Source organism: Labrus bergylta, chromosome 24 (genome assembly GCF_963930695.1).
Source record: "Labrus bergylta chromosome 24, fLabBer1.1, whole genome shotgun sequence".
In the NCBI taxonomy this organism is placed as follows: Eukaryota; Metazoa; Chordata; class Actinopteri; order Labriformes; family Labridae; genus Labrus; species Labrus bergylta.
Genome location: NC_089218.1, coordinates 5252181 through 5273855, shown reverse-complemented (window position 1 = coordinate 5273855; position 21675 = coordinate 5252181). Strand labels below are relative to the sequence as shown.

The following is a 21675-nucleotide window of genomic DNA, read 5'->3' as shown; positions in this document are numbered from 1 at the left end:
CTGTCAAAACAATTTTTTATTGTTTTTTTTCACGCTCCAAATTTCAAGGCCTCTTTTATTCCCTGATATGTTCCACAACTTCTTCCAACAATGCACAGCTTGAGCTGGTTGAGTCTTTGTTGCATTTTTAAAGTTTGATCATCTGCGACAATATGCAAGCGTTTTTAACGCATTTAAGTCTTTATTTCTTAAAGGCACAGTATGTAAATTCAGCCACCAGGGGGCTCTCAATCAATACAATAAGAAAAGATGACGTTGAGGCTTGTGGTGAATCATTGGAGTTCTCTATTGAATATCGGTGCGTAGCTGCGATAAATATTAGCCGATACCGATAGCCACTGGATATGCTAATATCGGCGATATTTTGGGCTGGCCGATAAATCGGTCGGGTTCTAACAGGTTTAGCCATTTTTTTTTTTATTAATTAAGACATTTTATTGTAAACATTGTCATAAAATTCTACATACTGCACCTTTAACACGACAAGCCAAACATATTCTGCTTTTAAAAATCCGTTTTTTTTAACTCATTTTATGTACGTTTTTTTTTGTTTTTTTTTAAGTAAACATTGAGTGAGCTTATGTGTCAATAATCAACTCTTTCTGGCACTCACCTCTGGGTTTAAGCTTTTCACTATATGTTGTTTTTCTTTCTTTTGCATTTAATGAGGCCTTCCTGGCTCGGTCACAACAATGAGCAACTTGCAGTGTGTGCTCCAAAAATTCCCCCCCCCTCCCCCCCAAAAACACTGGCAGGCAACTTTCTAAATCCCCGGGCGGACTTCAAACATTTTTAAAGACAGATTAATACACGGCCATAATCAGGCCCCCGACCATGGAGACTTAGGCGCTTGCATAATGGGTTATGTAAAGCAAAAGAAAATCAGGTATCAACACTGCGGTTGATAGTAGAGGGGCTCATGTGTGTGTGGGGCTCAAAGCGATCTGTGGGTGGCACACAGACCACAGATTACTGCCAAAAATGAGTCCGGGTATCAGCTGTCATTGGCAGTCTTGTTTCATGTCAAATATTTTATACTTCTGTTTTGAACATCGGCCTTTTTGCAGCTGGACTCAAGTATTTAGTTTTTTGTGTGTTTCTGTGCTGGAAGACAAATTGAGAACATTGTCTCTGAGTGGGCGCCCACCCCCCCCCCCCCCCCCCCCCCCCCTCCCTCCCCCCTTGTATTTGCACTTCTTTTACCCACCTGTTTTATCTGCATGTTTCTTCTTCTTGATTTATAGAGCGCCTTGCAAACACGGGCCGCTTCATCTATTATCACAACCATACAGACGAGTGACATCCTCTCAAACACGCGCTCGTTCCTCTGCACACAGTGGCTGTTCCCTCGTGCCTCAGAGGAAACCAGCGTGAGGCGGAGCCGCGTTTAACATGCGCCTAATTGCTCCTCGCCCTTTCGTTTGACTTGCAAACCACTGATTTGCCTGCGAGGCGTGATGGGAAAACACCTCCCAAAATTGCTCGGGCTGGTCCGAGAACTTCACCACTTCACTCCCATTGACGTATTTCTTAACCGCCCTCTTTTCGTTTTTTAAGGCTACGATTTGATAGTTGGGGTTTTCAAAATCACCGTTTCTGTTCTTCCCAGTTTAGTTTTTATGTACATGTTTACGCACCTTTTCTCGATACAATCCCCCCCACCCACCCCCCATATATGACTCCATATCCTGTTGTAGTCAGCCAATATGTCGTACCAAAGCATTGTATCTCCCCTTTTTGTTGTTTGCCAAACAAAAACCAAATCCTATAACCAACCTATTCAGCTGTATCAAGTCAGTAAATTCTCCTCCGCCCCCCACCCTCTCTCTCTCTCTCTCTCTCTCTCTCTCTCTCTCTCCTGCAGACTTGACGACTGAGCTAATGAAGCTGGTTAATCATTGCTTAATCCCCGAGCTCTTCAAGTGATTGTTGTGGAACACGGCAAAGGGGACGACGTGAGATTGAGCTCAAATAAATCGGAACAAAAAAAAAATGCATCGCTTGCTCCACTTCAGATTGATTACACCCCGATGGCAGTCTCTGCAATCACTCCCCCCCCCCTCCACCACTCCTTCACCTGCATGCATGTTTATTTGAAGTTCCTCCAGGCCTCTTTGTGTGTGTGTGTGTGTGTGTGTGTGTGTTACCGAGTGATTTGAAACTCACTTTAAGGTCACAGCTCAGCGGTAGCTTAACTGCTGCCAAACAGAACAGAGCGGGCGACAACTGCTGCCTTTCAGCCTCCAGAGAGGTGAGCCGGATTTCGGTCAACAAGCTCCGCAGCAGAGAACGCCGAAGGATCACTTCCTGAAGTTTCATTCCAATTTTGATTCGAGGTCATGATTGTACGTTCAATTTGGCGCAAACGTCAGGGTCAAAGGTCGTACTCGAATAATTAAGAGTTTGTGCAGGTTGAGATGCTTCAAACAAACTAGACCCCAGGCCCCTCTCGCTCACATAGAGAGATGCTCGACTGACGCCGGGGCGATCGGGCTGAAATTCGGCCCTGAGATCTTTCCTTTTTTTTTTTTTTTGTGGTCCAACTCCTCGTTCTCATACTCATCCTCGTGCCACCGTATCTTGGTTCATGTGAACATTTCTGATACTGACCTGGTGGTGATTAGTCTGTCATTGCTTTGGCCTTTTTACCAAAGAAATACCCCCCCCACACACACACACAAACAATAATAATAATAATCTGCAGTGACGTGAAAATAGTTGCCTCCAATTTTCCTCATCTCGATGGATAAACAAACGAGGAGTTCAGATGATGACTGACCTGGATGTGAAAAAGAATAGCTCTGTTCAGTGTGCCTCCATTATCACAAATAGAAATTCAATACAAATACAGTATGTAGTGTAGTGTGTGTGTGTGTGTGTGTGTGTGTGTGTGTGTGTGTGTGTGTGTGTGTGTGTGTGTGTGTGTGTGTGTGTGTGCTCTTTATCTGTCAATCAGTCAGAACGGTTGTGTAAGTGGCCCCACGGGCATTTCTTTCCCATCAAACCCTGCAACAGTCGGGAGAGCTCCACCATGTCCACACCGTGAGAACTCAATTACACACACACACACACACACACACACACACACACACACACACACATACATGTACATGTACATGCTTTTGCAGAAACAACTTCCAGAGAAATAACGCGCGCCTCCACCAATCCTGGAATGTCAGATGGATAGATTTCGGAGAGATTACAATCGGCGTCTGTGCCAAAAGGCCGGAACGCAGCGGAACTCGGACGTAAAAAATAAGAATAACGTCTTCATCGACAAAGCATGGAGGCCTTAGCGTTCTCCCGCGGAAAGAATGAAGACTCCAGCTATTACAGATTTGATTTCAGATGATCTCAGAACCAGAACGTCCAAATGTTTCAGTAACAGGCGAATAAATGTGCATTCAGACGCTCCCATATTGGCAGTTGTGTAAGAAACCGTGCCACAGAGCCAGACGACGTTTGTCCCTTTACTTCCTGTTTGTCCTGACAAACACATGACAGCTCTGACAATGAAAAAAAAAAAAGAGGAACCCCATTTCCTTTCTTTCCTTTCCTTCTTTTTTTAAATTTCTTCCATTTATTCTAAAGCAACTAATGGTATTAATCTTTCACAAGCTGTTTTCATAGCAACTCCATTTGTTCCTCTTTTGACCCCCCCCCCCCCTCAAAAAAAAAGAAGATTTCTTGACTTAAAACGTCCATGCAAGTCAATTTAAAAAAAATTTAAGGAAGTGTGGCTACAGCTGTCACTTCAGATACGACTGAGTTATTTTTGGGAGCGCCGATAGCCGAGTGCAGGGCCGGAGTTGGCTCCTGGGCCGCCAGCGCTATGTCATGCACACCCATGTACAGAGGCTGTATAGTCCTCATCGCAGCTGCTGTGGGTTTTGAATCTAAACCTCGGCATCCCCCACTCTCTCTCTCTTCAGTCAAAAAAGTCAAAAAGGCCCCCAAAAAAAAGAACTTCAAAATAAAAGCTTCTTCCCACATTTTCGTTGTCTTTGCACGGAAACACCTTCCTGTGTCAAAGATTAAGTGTTTAAGTGCATTAAGGTAACACCTCCTTCTTTATGAGGCATGGCTGTAAGTGTGTGTGAGATTATAAATTGATCCTATTAGGGAACAGTTAGTTTATTTTTCGCACCAGTTGTCGAGAACACGAGCCGGACGAAAAAGAAATCAGCACATTCTCGTAGTTTTTCCCCTCTCTCTGCGTGTCCATTTAACACAGCGGGATCAGAGTAAAGTCTCCATAAGACTCTTTCATTTCCACATGGGTTGCCGGATCCCCCCACCTCTCCTTCCTTTTCAGTTAATCCTGCAAGGTAGTTAAAGAGCAGGGGGGGGGGTTATAACCTGCTGCTTTAGCCCCCCTCTCCTTTCCCCCCTTCAGAATCCGGATGATGTTGATCAAGTTAAAGGCAGAGCTGCGGTCACTTTTACGGAGCACATGGCAGTGTTGACATGCGATGTGCGTATGCGGTCACACATTTGGGTGGGGGGAAAGAGAATCCCCATCTTGCACTCCTGCTTCATAGAAACTGTCATGAGCATGAGTTTGTGTAACCACCACAAGACAAGTTGTCCTAATGGCCATCAGTTATTTTAGCAAGAACCGCATAATTGGGGCAGGTAGCCTAGTGATAGTCCTCCAAGCAGGTGGCCTGGGTTCAAATCCGACCTATCCACTGTCCTATCTCTAAATAAAGGTAGAATGAGCCCATTTTAAATAAAAGATAAAAAAATTTGTCCACAAAAAGTAGAACTCGACTGATAAATCGACAAGCCGATAATATATCGGCTAATTTTATTGTATTACACTAGCAGTTCTCTTGTGCGCTATGTTGATTACAACATCTGTTCTGGATCAACACAATAAATGTGTATATCTATAGCTAAGATCAAAGATAGTTCTAAGAAAGATATCGGCCGATTTATCAGTATCAGATTTTTTTCTCTACCTCCATATCGGCCCCAAAAATCCCATATAGTTTGGGGCCCTGATTAAAATCAATAAAAAAAACCACATCAATAAAGCCCACACAACAAAACAATGAACTACTGCACATAAGAAAGAAAAAAACACCCAAAGTGATTAAATCACTGTTGGAAACCATCGGCCTTGTTTCAGTCCAGGAAGTTTTAGCCAAGTGTTACTTCCTGGAGACCCCTGCCACACCCGTCACTGCCCTGCAATGCTTTGTTCTCTGTGGACACTGGATGTGACACTACACACGTGTGTATGTGTGTGAGTGTTTGTGTGTGTGGACGTGTGCAACACAGTTCATAGTTGGGTCAGCTGCTCTATTATTGATTTCCTCGCTGATAGAGAATGCAACACATCACTGCAGTGCTGCCAGACACCAACCAAACGTGTATGAATATGTGAATTTAAAGCAAGCTAAACAGACATTTAGCATCAGATAATGAGCGCTAAAGGGGAGTATAATTAACTCGATGAACAATTTATCACCTTCCCACTAACGCTGCCGTGCCATGTGTGGGCGATCACACCTCAGAGTCTGTGTTTCTCTGAGGCTGTGGAGCGTAAGGTCTGATTGGTGGTGAGAGCTGGGAAAACAGATCAACAAAGCGTGTCCCACAGGCTGAAAGTCAGAGCCGGCGCTGACAACAGCGTCATCTGAAACTTTCCCTGCAGTTTTTTTGGCTGACAACTTGGTGAAAGAGCTACCCCCCCCAATTTCTAAGAACTATGGCTCAAAACATAAACCACTGAAAGCTACGACATAATTAGCTGTTACCACTGTCGCTGAGTTAGCACAGCTTGAAGCTTTGTAGCTGCCGAGAGGCTTAAGCACATGTTGATCTGTGCTGAACATTCATTATGTAACAGGTTAACTCAATGTTAAACATTTAATGCTACACTACTGTAGCCTAAAAGTGTTTTGAAAGACGATAAAAGACCCAATGCTACTGGTTCTGTGCGTGGAGTTTCTCATTTTGGTGTGGCAAAATAGTGACAAAATTAGGGCCGTCAAGTAACACATTAAAGGAGCAGTACATCATTTGGACACCTAGTGTTTAAAATGGGAACTGCAGTCCAAATTCAAAACATTGGAGAGAGCCGTCTACCTCCGCCCCCTTACTCTCTAGAGTCGATGGGCACGCAGGTTGCCATGTCGAAGTCACTGAAGCTTCAGTGTTTAGCCACCTTGGCATCAGTTCTGTTTTTCCAAATCTTTTCAAATATTAATCATAGTTTGACCACATTTCTGGTCATGTGGAGCGCATTAGAAAAGATGCAGAGGCTTTTCAGGCCGGGTGGAATCAGTTCTATTACCCGCCTGATCGTGATGGGTTTCCCCCTCAATTTTGTTGGAAAAACAAACAGTCAAAAGAGATAAAAGTTAGCTCGTAACCATGATTTAAAAGTAATATAAATTCACAGTGAGGAAAAAAAGGTCTCTGGAGAATCCTACATGTTAGATGCCAAACATGAGTCGACAGAGAATATGAATTATCTCGGTCTGACGTGCGCTGCTATTTATAGAGACAGGCTCTCTTTCGTTTCTGCAGCAGCGCATTGCCTTCTCACTAATGTGGCTACCTTGTTACTTCATCCTTTTTCTGCAGACAACAAAACGTGCATAAATACACGCCGTCGTCGTCGCACAATGACACTCTGCAAACACAAACCGTGCATGATGGATGGAGTTCATCATCCTCTCATGCATCAATCAGCATGTGCAGGTCGTCACACATCTTTACGTGTGAGCACACACACACACACAGACTTTCTCCTATTTACATACCGTCATCCCTCCATTCTAAACATTCTAAGCACACATGGTGATCACCTGAGGATTTTTGCATCGATTGAAGCGCCTTTCAAAAGTGGCTGCGGTTTTGATGCAGCGGCCGTACAAACAGACCTCAAGACAGCAATAAATGTCAATCGACCCTTTATTTATATCCACACCCAGGCCATGCGCTGATGCAAACGATAAAAATAGCGACTTATTTCCCCCTCGCTGCCACCACCGCTGGTTTCATGAAATCCAATTTCCACTCTACTCCCAGCGAGAAAACAGACAGGACACAGAGAGATGGAGGAGAGCGGGGACATTAATAGACTGGAAGGTAAACAGTGAGTGTGCCTCGATGTAAATGGGCGTGTGTGTGAGTGTGTGTGTGCTCCAGCGGCAGACTTGTTGATCCTCACATTCCAGTGGCAGCCTTGAGAGCAGCTAATCCAGTCTTAGTCAAAGGCCTCTTGAACTCCCGGGTCACACCGCTGCACACATCGATACTCACAAGTTACAAGTTAAATGCATGGGCACACACATGAAATGAGTTTTTTGTGCATACCAAGCACATGGAGGCACACGCGCCCCAAATGTGAGTTCCTCCGCCTCCCCATATCTCCTTCATTGAGTGACTGATATGTCACCAGACTGGAAATTTGACTTCCCGCAGATCATGCGTCTCCATCTGTCTGTTCTTGATTCTATCAGTCTCCATAAGTCTGTCTGTATATCTCCGCCCTGAAAGCTTTGCAAACAGATGGATGGAGCCCTCGGGCAGGTCACGTACACACCCGCGAGCTCAGCAGTATGATTATAACTCTGTGATTTATGATGTTAGAATCACCAAGGGCTGCAGCAGACGCTCACCCATGTCTTCAGAAAGTCATTTGAAAGGGGACATATTTTGAAAAATCCACTTTGACATTGTTTTTGAAAATTTACTTGGGTAACCTGAGTGTCTACCCACCGACAAAATGTGAAATAAGCCCATCCAGTCCTTTGTTTGTGGTCTGCATAAGTCTTACAGCGCAGAGAAAAATGCTCTGTTTCAAATGTGCTCTCCTTGTGATGTCACAGTGGGATTCTGGTAAAAAAATAATAATAATAATCCCCTCCCCTCCCCTGGTATCTCCACCCATGGACTCTACCCCCAGCCTAGAGCAAAACTTTTGCGCAGGTCGGCCATTTTTATTCTTGCTACAGAGGAGTGATGTCTACCGGGAAAACTCAGGGAGGGGGGCTCATTGCATTTAAAGAGACACACACACCAAAACGGAGCGTTCTGAGAGAGCTGGTTTATACAGGGTCACAAACCTCCTCTGGTGCTTGATTCATGTTATATTTTGACCAAAGCACAGCACAGATGTTTCATTTAGACCACAGGGGGACTGTTTGAAAAGGTGGAGAAGGGGGATAATATGTCCTCTTTAAAGACAGATTTGCTTTTGGAGCTTGTGTGCCTTTAAATGTGAGTAGGAAATCATGGGGAGAAAGCGTAGGGAATGCCATGCAGGAAAGGAGCAACCGGTCGGACTGTTAAGCTAACTGCAAGGCCATTGACGCCCCTAGAAATTACTTAACAGTGAATGTGGTCTTGCATCAAATCTCCCACATCACTGACGACTGCATCACCGTCCACCAATCTACTCCAACCCTATCTCATGAGTTATTTGGGTTTTGACACAAAGAGGTCTTAGATGAAGATGCAACCTGGTATGTGCACTCAAAACACATGCACCGTGTTAAAGGCCTCATACCCCATGCTCTTTGACCTCCAGAGACACCTTGAAGCCGTAAAACAGATGGCATGATCCTTAATGCCGTCATTATTGACCTGTAAAAACTTTCCTGGAAATTGTCTATTCCCTTGTAAATGGACGGCTATTTTTCACAGGAAGTCGGCGGCGGCTTCCTCGAACTGCTTTGAGATGCAAAAAACAAACCCCTGTTCTTCAAGGCCATGACATGACATGTTCTCTATTGAGAATTCACAGCTCTGGCTCGTTTCTGGCATAGCATTGTTGCAAGGGTTGACCGAAAAAGAGCAACAGCTGCGAGTGGTGTTGGAAATATGAGCTGGGATTTCTCCCGCCGAAGAGCACAATCTGTTCCTATTCTTTCATGCACGGAGTTCTGCTTTCCGTGCATGACTCATGTGTACGTGTGCACCCATGTGTGGCTGTTGATTGCAAACATCGGCATGTGTGAAGATGAGCATTATAGAAGTCTTCATGCCCCGGGATGGCAGGCTTGATTAGTTCTGTCTTGATTCCAGTACAATACAACGTTTTGAGGAGCGTGCAAATCCAAAAGAACACACCATTATTAGCCTTTTCCAATTCCAAAACTATGATGCAATACTTGTGTACTTCACACAGCAACATTGTGATCGACATCATGCCCTCATGGCTTTTTGCACTAACCGCCAGGAAACATGTCTGACCTTTTCTTGAACTCACTTTAACCAACTCCTTCAATTTTTCCCAGAAGAAAGAACCACCTCTGGATGAAGTCATGCAGAAAACCAGGGCAAGAGTTTCAGCCGTAAATCAAACTCCTCAAAACATCTCTAGTGCATTTTCTTTTTTTTCATCCAGGCCGAGAGAAAGACTCCAGTACAATTCTCCTTGCATGATCAGATCTTGCCAGAAGCTTCTCTTCTGCGATTCCTGCACTCTGTTTTCCCACTCAGCCTTCCACCATCGCCATAAAAAGATAAGTTCTTTGGGAGGGCGGACTTCTCTTTTGCTGTTGATAATAAAACAAGTGCCTTTCCCCGACGGGCTCTAAAAAAGAAAAACAAGAGATGGATGGTGTGATCATGACGAGGCCGAAGTGACAGCTCTGGAACTTGAAGAGGCTGTTTCTGTATTTTTACTTCCTGCCATGGTGGATCTGCTCTACACATGCGACACCAGAGCAAGAATCCATTCAAGAACGAGGGTAAATGAATGTAAAGGAATGTTTGTTACATCACATGATAAGCGGTCAACAAGCCTTGAGTAAAGACAGACAGCTGACCTTTGAGTAGTTGTTGCTTCAATATGAAAGCTAACAGTGAACATAAAGGACCTGTATGTGGAATAATCCGATGGTACACAAGTCCATGGATCTTTTGTGTAACCGTCAGAAAGGTACAGAAAGGATTTAGATCTTTTCCTTTACATAAACTTAAAAGTCCTGCCATATTTCTGTGGCATATCCAATAACATTTCAGACTTGTGTATCAGTAAGATGGCCGATCTGGTGAATTGCATCACCAGATTCTGAAGCACTAGGATGGCAGTTATACTGATTTTTCAGGGATGCTAACGTAGTGCGGTTTCTCTGGTTGGTCTAGGCTTTTATTGGATATTACAGATGCGCTTAACCTTCCCCAAAACATTGCCATCCATCTATCCAATTTCTTTTGATTACATGAGGCTGGGTTGTTGTTGTAGCCAGCTCAGGAAATTCACCCTGAGGCCTCCTCATCCCAAGGATGAGTTGTTTTCCAACTTATCTTTGGGGTGTCAAAGGCGTTCAGGCTAGATGTGATATATCATTCCTCCAGCGAGCTCTTGGCCTACCTTGGGATGTACACTGAGAAAGACCTCCTAAGAGAGGAACCCAGGAGGCATCCAAATCAGATGCTCAAATGCTTTATTTTGGTCCAAAGAAGTAGAGGCCCTACCCTAGGCCCCCCTCCTCTTTAAGCCTGAGCTCAACCATCCTTCAGAGGAAGGACAATTCTGACAGCGATCGCTTTCTTTGAGTCTCTACCCAAATCTCATGACCAGAGAGATTTGACTAGAAGATAGACAGCTTTGACTTCGGCCTTGCTGTGAAATATCTATATTTCAGGACTGTGATATTCCTTGGTCAAATCTTAACTTGAAGGGGAATTCTCAAAGATTTTGTCCTTACAATTATACACATGTAAATATCTTTGACAAAAACGACCAACCACCAGTTGTAACGTTCAAATCTTTGAGCATTAATTTCCAAATTTGGACTTAATAGGGTTCATGTTGTGAAGCCGTAAATGTAGAAATTCATTCAGTATCTGTGTGCATTCCTTGTGTCAGCACTCCTGTGGACAGAATGTCCACTCCTGCTAAGTTCTCCCTCTGGGTCAGAGTGTGCTTAGGAAAACTTGCGATCAATGTAAATAAACTCGCTGTGCTGCTGACGAAGAAACCACATGCACGGTTGTTGCCTTCCAACACTGCATACACACGGGCACATGTGCATGAGTAGAGCTGTTAGTTTGCTTGCTTGTCCATCCTTGATGCTCAAGCAGCTGTAAATGTATTGATTTGGTCAAAGATTATTTTAATTTGCAATATGACTGAATGCTTTGTGGATTTTCCTGCCTGAGCTGTTTGTCTTTGGAGCGGCTGGAAAGTAAAACAAACATACCTCTCACAATGGAACCAGGTCACACATGAGCAGGTAAGGAGAGGACAGTGTGTTATACAATGTTTGCTCTCAGCTCTATGGAGTAAAGGGAGGGAGACTTGGTTGGAGCCAAATGTCAAGGTGAAGGGCAACGACAAGAAAAACTGGAGACAAATGGTTGGAAATCTGGCGCTTGTCTAAACAAGCTGACGAGGGTCAGGGCGGCTCGAGGAAGCGTTTTCTGTTTAGTTAGTGACGAGAGACAAAGAGACAACAGAGGCCAGGATGAAGCAAGCAATAGTGAGAGAGGGTCATCAATCAATGCATCAGTATGTCCTTTGTGGTGCTCCCTGTCTGTCCTTTTAACTTCTCAATGACCAGAGCAATGGTGCATCTTTCAGTCTACTCTATATCAGTTCCATGATGCACCAATGATTGCCGACTTTGAAGCCTACAAGTTGTAGAGTTTGCCAACACTTGCAAACGAAAGACTTCAAGAGAATCACTATTTGACTATTCGCTGAAAACCTTGGTGCCGGCTGGCTCCTCTCCAGGATGAGTTCACCCGCATCACGCTCCTGTTCTTAAACTTCCTTGTTCATTAATTTGTCTGTTGTCATTCTGTGACAGCACATGACTTCACCAGGCACATGACCTACGACTTCAGACATGAACACTGACAACCATCTAACAATTGGATCAATGGTTGTCGGACTAGATTTTTTTGATGGTGCAGGAATCAAGTATTATTTCGTAACAGTCAAAGGCCCTCCAGAATTAACCAAGCAATTTATGCTGATCAAATAAAATGTTACATTGTATGGGAACTGGAAAAAAAGGTCAAATAATCATCTTGGACAATCTTGATATGCTAAGCTAAACCATTGATTGGAGCCTGGTCAGTAGAAAGTTTACATATGTGCAACAGCATTGGTGTTAACATCATCAACACTTTGGCACTTCTGTAGTGGGAGATAGTTTTTATTTTAAGATACATTAATGGATTTATGGTTGTTGGATTGAAAGTTATATCTTGATGAGGGCCCGACCGATGTGGGTTTTTTTGGCACCGATTGATGTTCGGGATCTAAAAAAATCTGATCCCGATAATTGGCCGATAACTTTCTTGGTTTTATCTGCGATCTGTAGAGATAAATAGATTTAGAAAGTGCAGTTACCAAACTTTTGTGGAAAAGATAAATAATGAAGACAACTGAGCATGTACGTGCATCACAGCTTGACACTCTGGAGATTGAAAATGCTTGTTGTAATCTATATAGCACCCTCTGCTGGTAAAAGAGAACTGCGAGGTTAATACCATGATACTCTAATCAAAATTGACTGCTGAATAAATCTAGTAATATCAGCCATTACCAATAGTCACTGGATATGCTAATATCGGCTGATATTATCGGCTGGCCAATAAATTGGTCGGCTCTTATCTTAATTATTTGGGTCACCACATAGATCAAAGTCAAATCTTTAATTTGACCAGTTTCATCCATCATATCTCACTAGGTAGTAACGATAACATGCTAATACTCTATGGATAAGTTGATCAGAATGACAAATCTAGAAGAACTCAGCTCTCACCGTCAGGAATCCAACAAATATGAATCAGAAGCCACATCTTGCCTCACCTTTTGAAGATCTAATGCCTTCATTTTAGAGTTACCATTCTTCTGCAAGTGGTTTGTTCCTCTTGGCAGTTTTTCGACCTTTGGATTTGTTGAATCTGACTGGGAATGACCAAAAAGATTCCTTAAGTATCAATCTTGAAATCCCCGTAAACCACAATGATCTGCTTTGGAAAACAGATTCCTTCCAAATATAAGAGGTGCGTGATGAGCCCAGACTGTTATGTTCTCCCAGATGGTATTCCGTGAATACACTGCCTTTGACGCCATAAACAGAAGTATCACGGTCACTTCCAGTAGAGCAAATGCACAAGTGACTGGATGGGGGGATTAGGCATTTACGCACAGGCAAACACAAGGTGCTGCAACACATCACTTTTATCTCTTTACTTCTTCTCCATCCATGTTTGTCTCCAGTCAGAAAACCAACGATTGGAAAGATTTATCTGCCATGGTGGGAATGGCAAATCCTTCATTTTTTGATCATCTTAATCCTCCATTAACACACAGACATTTTTCCTTGGAAACCTTTCTTTTGGTCATATTTTAACCACATTCTTGTCACAAGTTCAACTGAGTGTCATGAATTTATACGACAGCAAACGGCCGCCTGACTTCAAGTCCGATGGTATTTGATCGTGATGAATTTTCAGGACGTAGCTCTTACCCTCTTACCTGCTGCTTTTTTGTAATAAAGCAGTGGTTTAAGGTTTCTAGGGAAAGATTAAAATGGCTAGATGCTGTCCGATTGAATTTCTTTCCTTATAAAGCTTTCAAGATGTAGACCGAGTCTGTTTAGACACATTTTCCAATGCAAACTATATTTTCTTTTACAGCCTGGCAAAGACAGTGCACACTCAGGCTTACATTTACAGCTTGCTTGTGAAATGAAGAGCAAAACAAAAGAAACCGAGCGACTGCTGGAGTTTCCTTTTTCATGTTCATTTGGGAAGATTTCAATGTTCAAATGCCACTTTCTACTTACAACTAATTGACAGATTGGCTCAAGCTATCAAAATGGATCTTGTTGCAGATAATCCCCTTTAAAGCTACAACAATAGATTGCCCTTTGAGGTTCTGGATTCCGGCCGAACTATTTCATTTGAACAAGCACTTTGAGCTTGTTTGATTTCCTCTCGCCATGCTGAAGCTTTATTGTCATTATACTGATTTGTAGGGGGTGTAACAGTTCACAGAGGTCACGGTTCGGTTCCTGCCTCGGTTTTTTGGGGGTCATGATTTGGTACCATTTTGGTTCAAAAGGAAAGATCTTGAAGCTGGGGTCCTCTTCAACTGCATATCCGCACATAGCCTTACAAGTGTATCAGCTTTGGTAATGTCTTAAAACCTCTGATTTCACATCCAAAGGATTTTTTTAAAACAGAGATACGCTGTTGGACACCTGCCTTCTTATTCCTAGCTCTGGAAATGTACACGTCTGGGTGATGCTGACCCCTGATATTCATGAAATTGTTTGACGTACCACAACGGGAAGCCCAAGTTTCCCCACAGATTGATTTCAAGAAGTTCAGTAGTTGTTCAGCTCTGCATGATCTTGTGGATAATATTTAATGTCCTGCCCTGTCTTTGAATCTAAAGCTCATTACAGCTCAGTACATCCAAAGTTTTCAACATGCCCTTTCACCTAGTCGATTCCATGAGCAGTCTTAGGGGATCTTGGGTCATTCCCATGCCAAGTAGGCTACATAAACCCTCTCCTGTTTTTATAGTCCGCCTCACATATCCTTAAAATTGGACTCCCATGCAAGACCTCCACTGGGTGGCAACCAGTAGAAACCACAACCTAGCAAATGTTACAACCTTGAAGTATTCTTGAGAGTCTTAATTGTTCTACATGTTGTTGTTCTTGCTCTGCCTTAACGGCTCTTCAATCAGCCCCGTTCTGAATTCTGTGAATGTGATTTTCTGTAATGGCTTTACAGGCTTCATGAATGGAGGACAGATTTGGATAAACAAACAAGCCCAGATACATCAATTTGAATTCCCCCAGGAAGATGACATGCACTGTAGTGGAGAAGTGAACCAGGATGAGTCTGGTCAGTGCACTGAAGCCTCATCAGCCTGTTGTTTGGAGGCACTTTAGACACCATCGCTGTGGCGACCCGCTTTTCACACCAAATCCAAAAACCGCAACGTGCTCGAAGGCGAGCCAAAGAAAATTGTATTGTTTTCCAATCAATGCTTGTAGCTTTTACAAGGGCTTCCAGCCACAGGAGCATTGCTCATAAAGAGGAGACAGACCGCTGGAGCAGTCGGCGGAGGATTCCTCACCACTGGAGGGGAGGAGGGGGGGGATGGAAACACAAGAGGGCAGATGATAAAACACTAGCATGTGTGCTTGTTTAAATTTGCCTCCACTGCACAAACCAAACACAGTTCCCACATTTGAATGAACCTGTTCCACGAGAAAACCTGTTGCTGCCCTACTCCTTGAAAAAGCTAATCTCAGGTCAGAAATATGCCAAACGGCATGAAAACACACGAGCTCGGAAATGCTGAGTGTTTCTTTTAAAAAAAAAAACAAATGCAGTTCTCATCAGTGCCATCATATCTGTCCAAACAGCCTTGACCCATACTTGTGTGTTTTGCCCTCATCTCAGCGCCGAGCTTCAAGGTGTAGAGTGTCAAACACCAACAACAACTCCAGCCATGAAGTATGCTGCAGGTTTCTGAGGCTGCAAAAAAAAAAAAAAGTCTCCTCTTCAAACCAGGAAACATGTGTGGTCTTGTGTGCAATATGTGAGTGTGCATGCTCTATGCAAAACATGTCACTTTAAAACGTTCCATCACAGGAAGTTCTTTTTTTCTCTCCACGTCCACGTTGCAGTGTCACTGATAACTGAAAGGATAACACTGACAATAGGTGACAAATAAGTTCTGTATTTAAATGTAGTCAAGATTATTCTGCAAGATAACGTGATTATTACGTCAAATATCCCTTGATAGGCGTGTGAGTTGTACAGCGAGACAGAGGGGCTTAAAATGTTAAAGTCCTCCTAATGCAGGAAATTAACATCTGTCAGCCTCTGTTTGTTTTTTTTGTTTTTTTCAAACAAGCTTGCGCACTCACATTTACACCAGCGTGCATGCGCGTGTTCTCTCCCTCAAACGCGCGCGAGTCCTTTCTAATTAATTAACAGCCAAATAAATAAAGTACTCACAAGATAGGAATTGTGCCTGTCGAGGAACACGGAGTCTCCCATTGCCCAAAGATGTAAGTATCCACATAAAAAAAAAAGACACTCAAAGAAAGCTTGGAACAAAAAAAAAAGTCACAACGAATCTCTTCTCTCTTCCCCTTCTTCTTCTTCTGCATTAAAGACAGTTTCCTTTCTTAGTGTAAACCAGTGCAGCGCGTGCTTTTTTTTTTTCTTTTTTTTTTTTAAGAGTTGATGTCTTCACGCGAGTCAGAAGCGCGTGTCACACCACAGTGCGTAATGCGTAACGGATCCATACCGCGCGCTCCGTGGACTGCTCGGGGGGGAAGACAGATGCTGAACCAAGCGAGCCGAGGCAAAGAGGAAAAGGGGACCGGCAAGTTCACTGTGCTGTGTGCAAGCGGGACTTCCGGTGGAGACTTTCAGAATAAAATGAGCTTCGTTTGGGTTGTATTTGCACAAAAGCTAACGGAAGTAGGATGGAAACTACTGGTATTACCAAAACAAATATGCTGGACGCCTTTCAGTAAGTGAACTGTTATATTCTTTATAAAAAAAGGTCAATTTCTAGTAGGTTAAATTGCCATTAATGGCAGTAACCTTTCACAATAAAAGTCCCAGTAATATTTTACCCCTAAAGTGCTTTTGCAGAAATCCTTCATGATGAATAAAACATTACATGAATTAACTTTGCCTCATAATGATCCAACTGCTTCTGTGTTCAAACATAAACAGGCATGGCAGGTTATATAATCGTTAACACACTGAAAAAACCTGTTGGTTCACCTCAGAACCAACAAGCATGTTATACGCATTTATTGCATTTACGCGACATAGATAAGCACAAGGTATTTGACACCCAAAGGCTGAGCCAAGACAAAGGGGGGGGAGGGGCGGGGCACCGAAGGAGGAGGAAGAAGCTTCTTATTATCTTCAGTCAGGCTGCTCAAATGTTTTCATGTCTGTGACCCACAAACGGAGCGCCACAGCTGATAAGATTCAAGGGGGACACTCCAAATAGGGAGGTTTTGGATAGAGGTTGTTGTGCTAGTCTTAAATTCAAATGAATGATTCAATATGTACATTTAAAATCATGACAACCCAGCGCTTGATATCTCTTTAAGTCATGCATTCAAACTCAAAGCAATAATTCAAAACTTTAGGAAATATGCCTACTTCTTTTTTTTCTTTTCTTTTTCTTTTTGCTCTAAATTAGTCGAGACAATTTATAACAATCTCAGAACTCTCTCTTCAATATGAAGCAGGAGTAGCAGCCTGCAAGATTATCTCACCACGCCTGAAATCTGCCTATCAGCGACCTCAAATCTTCTTTAAAGAGAGATCAAGTCTCTTTTTTTTTTTTTTTATTTGACCTCCTGTGAGCAGACTACATGCTGCAATCCCCGCTAAAAATATCCACAAACGCATCGCGGTCGAGCTAATAACAAGCCTGTTCATCTTGGCATCTGAGAAGTTGTGATATTTCGGAGATACAACTGTGACAAAAGGTTCGCTGTGGGCCTAATTACTAAAGCAAATAAATCACAGCCGAGAGAATCATCTGGACAATCTGCACAACCACAACTTTGATCGCATGCTCGCGTCGTAAAAAAAAAAAATCTGTTGTAATCGTCCTTTCACGAGCTCGGCCCACCAGTGAGGATCCTTAATAAAGAAGGAAGGAGGTGGTCTGGGTTTGTGTAATACTTGATGTGGAAACAGAATTGGGCAATCTGTGTCAAAAGATGCCTGCTTCAATCCAGGCTCATAAAAAAACACAAGTATGCAAAACAACCCGACTTTATCAAGAACACAGTGGCTGGAGAGTATGAGCTGGCCAGGTGCAGTACGTGCAAGCACACTTCATGAAAGAGTATTTTGTCTTTTGGTTTATTGCAAAGTCGAACACACACAAGACACTGAATTCCTTATCAGATAGTGAGGAGACATGTAAGGAATGCTGAGGAATAAAGAGGAACACTTGCTTTACTCTGAAAATCTGGAGACAACAGATAAACCGCTGCAGACTGACTCTCCAGTGTTTGGCGTGGATGTCACACAGGCGGAATCAAAACCCTGCAGTGTTGTTGAGTTACAGACAAAAGGGGAGATGGTTCTTTGATAAGCTGGCTGCTTAGGAGACAAGAAGGATGTAAAGAAGTCAAACATGATCAGCATAAAAATTAACAATAAGGTTGTCATAAGTAGGGCCCGACCGATATGAGACTTTTTGGTCTGATGCCGATATCAGTATTAGGGAGAGAAAAAATCTGATACCGATATCTATCTTTGATCTGTAGAGAAGACTAGATGGCCACTCAACTGGAAAGTATCTGTGCATGAGTATCACTGTTTAACACTCTGGAGAGTGATAATGCTTGTTGTAATCCATATGGCGCCCTCTGCTGGTGAAAGAGAACTGCTCGGCCAATACCATGATACTCAAATCAAAATTGACAGGTGAATAAATCGAGTAATATAGATGCATACCTCGCTAAAATTTGCAGATACAGATATTCACTGGATGTGCTAATGTCGGCCGATATTATCGGCATGCCGATAAATCGGTCAGGCTCTAACGCAGACGGGAAGAAATCAACTGTCTCTTAAATAATGGAAATAAGAAATATGTCTAGATTTTTGGGGAGAACATTCAGTATAAGGGAGGAGACGTTACCCCCCCCCCCGCGCTCTAACACTGACTTAAGTTCAGTGGTAAGGTTAGACGGCGTGTGTTTTATGGCTGTGTAGGAGGAGCCCATTGTCTCCTAAAATGGTGTTTCAATGGTCCCAGGGTGACCATGGCTCAAACATACACTCGCACACATAAACCAGAGCCTGTGGGAGAGGGAGGTGAGGCTGGAGGAGAGAGGCGAGAGGAGACACATGATGTATGGATGAGCGATTTTACATGCTCACCGGAATTGGCAACAAATGCGAGAAAAACTAGATTGAATGTTTGTTTTTGTTTAAGGCTGAAATCAACATAAATATCCTTTGGACCCACTCTGCTTACATCACCTCCTACAAATGTCCAGTATTATTTTACAGGGAACATATGAGGCCAGCTTATAATCCCAGCGCTGTATGGTCAAGGCATGGCTGCAGTGTTTACATCGTTGTGTGCAGGAGGCGCAGCCGCCCCTCCGTCCAAAAAGGCGGAATGCCTGAGTTGTGAAATCACTCCCATCGAGCACGGAGTGGAAAGTATTCTGTTAAAGTGCTTTAAGACGATCCAGTAAATGACAGAGAAAAATCCTGCAGGGCCTTCGATCTGTTTAATAAACACTCGCAAAATAGATGGAGCAAGTCCCCCCCCACCCCCCCCCCCCGATCAAAGTGTTTGCATGTGTTGCATCACATGCGAATGCCTCGCCTCGCTCCCAAAGGACGCTGGGAGAAAACTGCGAGCATAGGGTCAAGAATTTCTCTCTTAATAATTCAGAGCTAGTAATGCAGGTTGGAGTTGTTATTGCCAATATGTAAGGCACCCATTATTTCTAAATAGGTGTTGTGGAATATAAACTGGCAACATACGACATGATTTCTACAATTTCTGATACCATCACTCACTTTCATGAAGTATATTTTTAGCAATCTGGTCTCCTTGAAGGTGTGTTTGTGTATTTGCTACGCTGCATTCAAAATGATTGCTGCCTGGATTCTGTCAAAGGCGATGCGTCTGAGAGGAAACAGAACATTTATGAGCTGTGATTGACTTATGATTGGCCTGTTATTCACAAAAAGAAAGGAGGTTGGGCAAAGATGCACGTCGGCTTGAATTGGAAAAGATCACGAGACCAGTTAACGTTCAGAAAAAATATCATTCTTTGAGGGTACTGCTGACTTTTCTGTAGTAAACAAAGCCATAAAACCGAGCTGGATTATGTCAGAGGAAGTGGATAAGGAATTGCAACATTGCCAAATTTGAAAAAAAACACCAAAATGAGAAGTGTCGAATATATTTTTTGTAATCACGTTTAATTGTTCGATTAATTGTTGAAATTTCATTATTTGGCATTTTAAAATACAGATTGTGAGGATTTTATTTTGAATTGTTGTGGTGACTTCAGCTGCATGTACTTTTTCTTGTTGTTTGAATTCACCCATGCTTTTATTTTGAAATAAAGTAAGGACCTCCTAGTAGATGGAAGGTTAAGGCATTAATTGAGTAATGGATTAAACGGATTAAAAATCTAAATAAAACAGAGTTTGTTGAAATGAGACATTCAAAGAAGCAGCAGTGTTGTTCTTTTCCATCACTGCGACTACAGGGAGACACTAAGGAGGCTTATCTACGGTGCACCTAAAGGGACAAATATCAAATCATTGCAAAAATATGACTATATTCCCATCAGGCGTACCGTAGAGCATATTAAGGTCCAAACATTTTAAAGTAAGATAGGCACAGTTGCAGACATTACCTGCTAAGTATTAGCATTTTTGTAATTGTCAGTGTTAGCATATTAGCCTGCTCACATTAACATTACGCTCGAAGTAGTGCAAATATGTGACCAAGAACATTTAGCATTTAGCATTTAGCATGATCAGAATTTCTTCTCATCACACTTGCAGGAATAATTTTCAGGGTAGAAGTCACCAAACATAATAATAATAATAATAATAATAATAATAATGCATTTTATTTATAAGCGCTTTTAAAAACTCAAAGACACTTTACAATGGTTAAAACATAAAGAACAGCACAGAAGGACAGACTAACGGACATCGCAGTATTACAAACAAATCATAAAGATAACAACAATAAAGATAACAACATAAAGGTAAACAACAGAAAACAGGAAGTACATCACAATCGTACATTAAAAGCTTGTTTAAAGAGGTGAGTTTTGATGAGTGATTTGAAAGTAGGAGGGTCGGTGCAGTGTTGAATGTGTGTGTGGGGAGTGAGCTCCAGAGGGAGGGGGGGGGCAGCTATGGAGAAGGCTCTGTCCCCCCCCAGGTTCGGTGCTTGGTTCTAACATGAAGCAACCTTGTTTGCAGAGTGTTTTTTGTTAGTCCTTCTTATGAAATGAAATATTGCATGAACCAGACATATCCCCCAAATATCAGTGGGGAGTCAACAGCTCAGAACAGAGGAATTCAACGAGGCATTGTGAAACTGATTAAAATATCTCAATAATATTGTAACATGCAGTCGTGCGCCAGTTTTTAACCGTTACCTCATCGTGCAGAGCTGGTAAAACTCAATAAATACAACAAAATAAAATATGTGACAATTGACAGCGAGAGTAAAACTTGAGCCTGTGTTTTCATGGATATTATCTTGTTGTCAACGTGTTTTATCCTCGTACTTTCACACGTCGACCTTTGACCCCCTGTTTCGCAAGACAGCCTGAGGAACGGGGGGGGGGGGGGGGGTGTAAGAAAGAGAGAGAGAGAGAGAGTGAAAATGAAAGGTTAGAGGGTGGTGTGTGGGGTACATAAAAAAATCTGGGCACACATAAACGAATTTACAGCAGGAGCAGCACAAAGCAGCTCCGGGGGATGACCTCACAACTGGGGAATGTGTGTGTGTGTGTGTGTGTGTGTGTGTGTGTGTGAGAGACAATGTGTGTTCACTCCTTCACTTGGGGGGTAAATACAGAAGACACAAACAAAAATCATTACAAAACGATGTCTTTGTAAGGGTACAAGACTGCAATTTCCCCCCCGAGGAGAAAAAAGATGTTTTCAGACAAACTGATC

At 42.8% G+C, this 21675-nt stretch overlaps 1 protein-coding gene across 3 annotated transcripts in view; it reads right to left on the bottom strand.

Annotated features, from left to right (window-relative positions):
- Positions 1–21675, bottom strand: part of LOC109984128 (rho GTPase-activating protein 6-like) — a 72885-nt gene that overhangs the window by 27131 nt on the left and 24079 nt on the right. The window contains exon 1 of one of the 3 annotated variants that reach the window (XM_020634153.3): positions 15970–16345. The exons of the other annotated variants lie outside the window; for them this stretch is intronic. Coding sequence (XP_020489809.2) covers positions 15970–16011 — 42 coding nt within the window. The 5' untranslated portion in view covers positions 16012–16345. Of the gene's footprint in view, positions 1–15969; positions 16346–21675 lie in introns of those variants that run through there. 3 annotated transcript variants of the gene reach the window in all.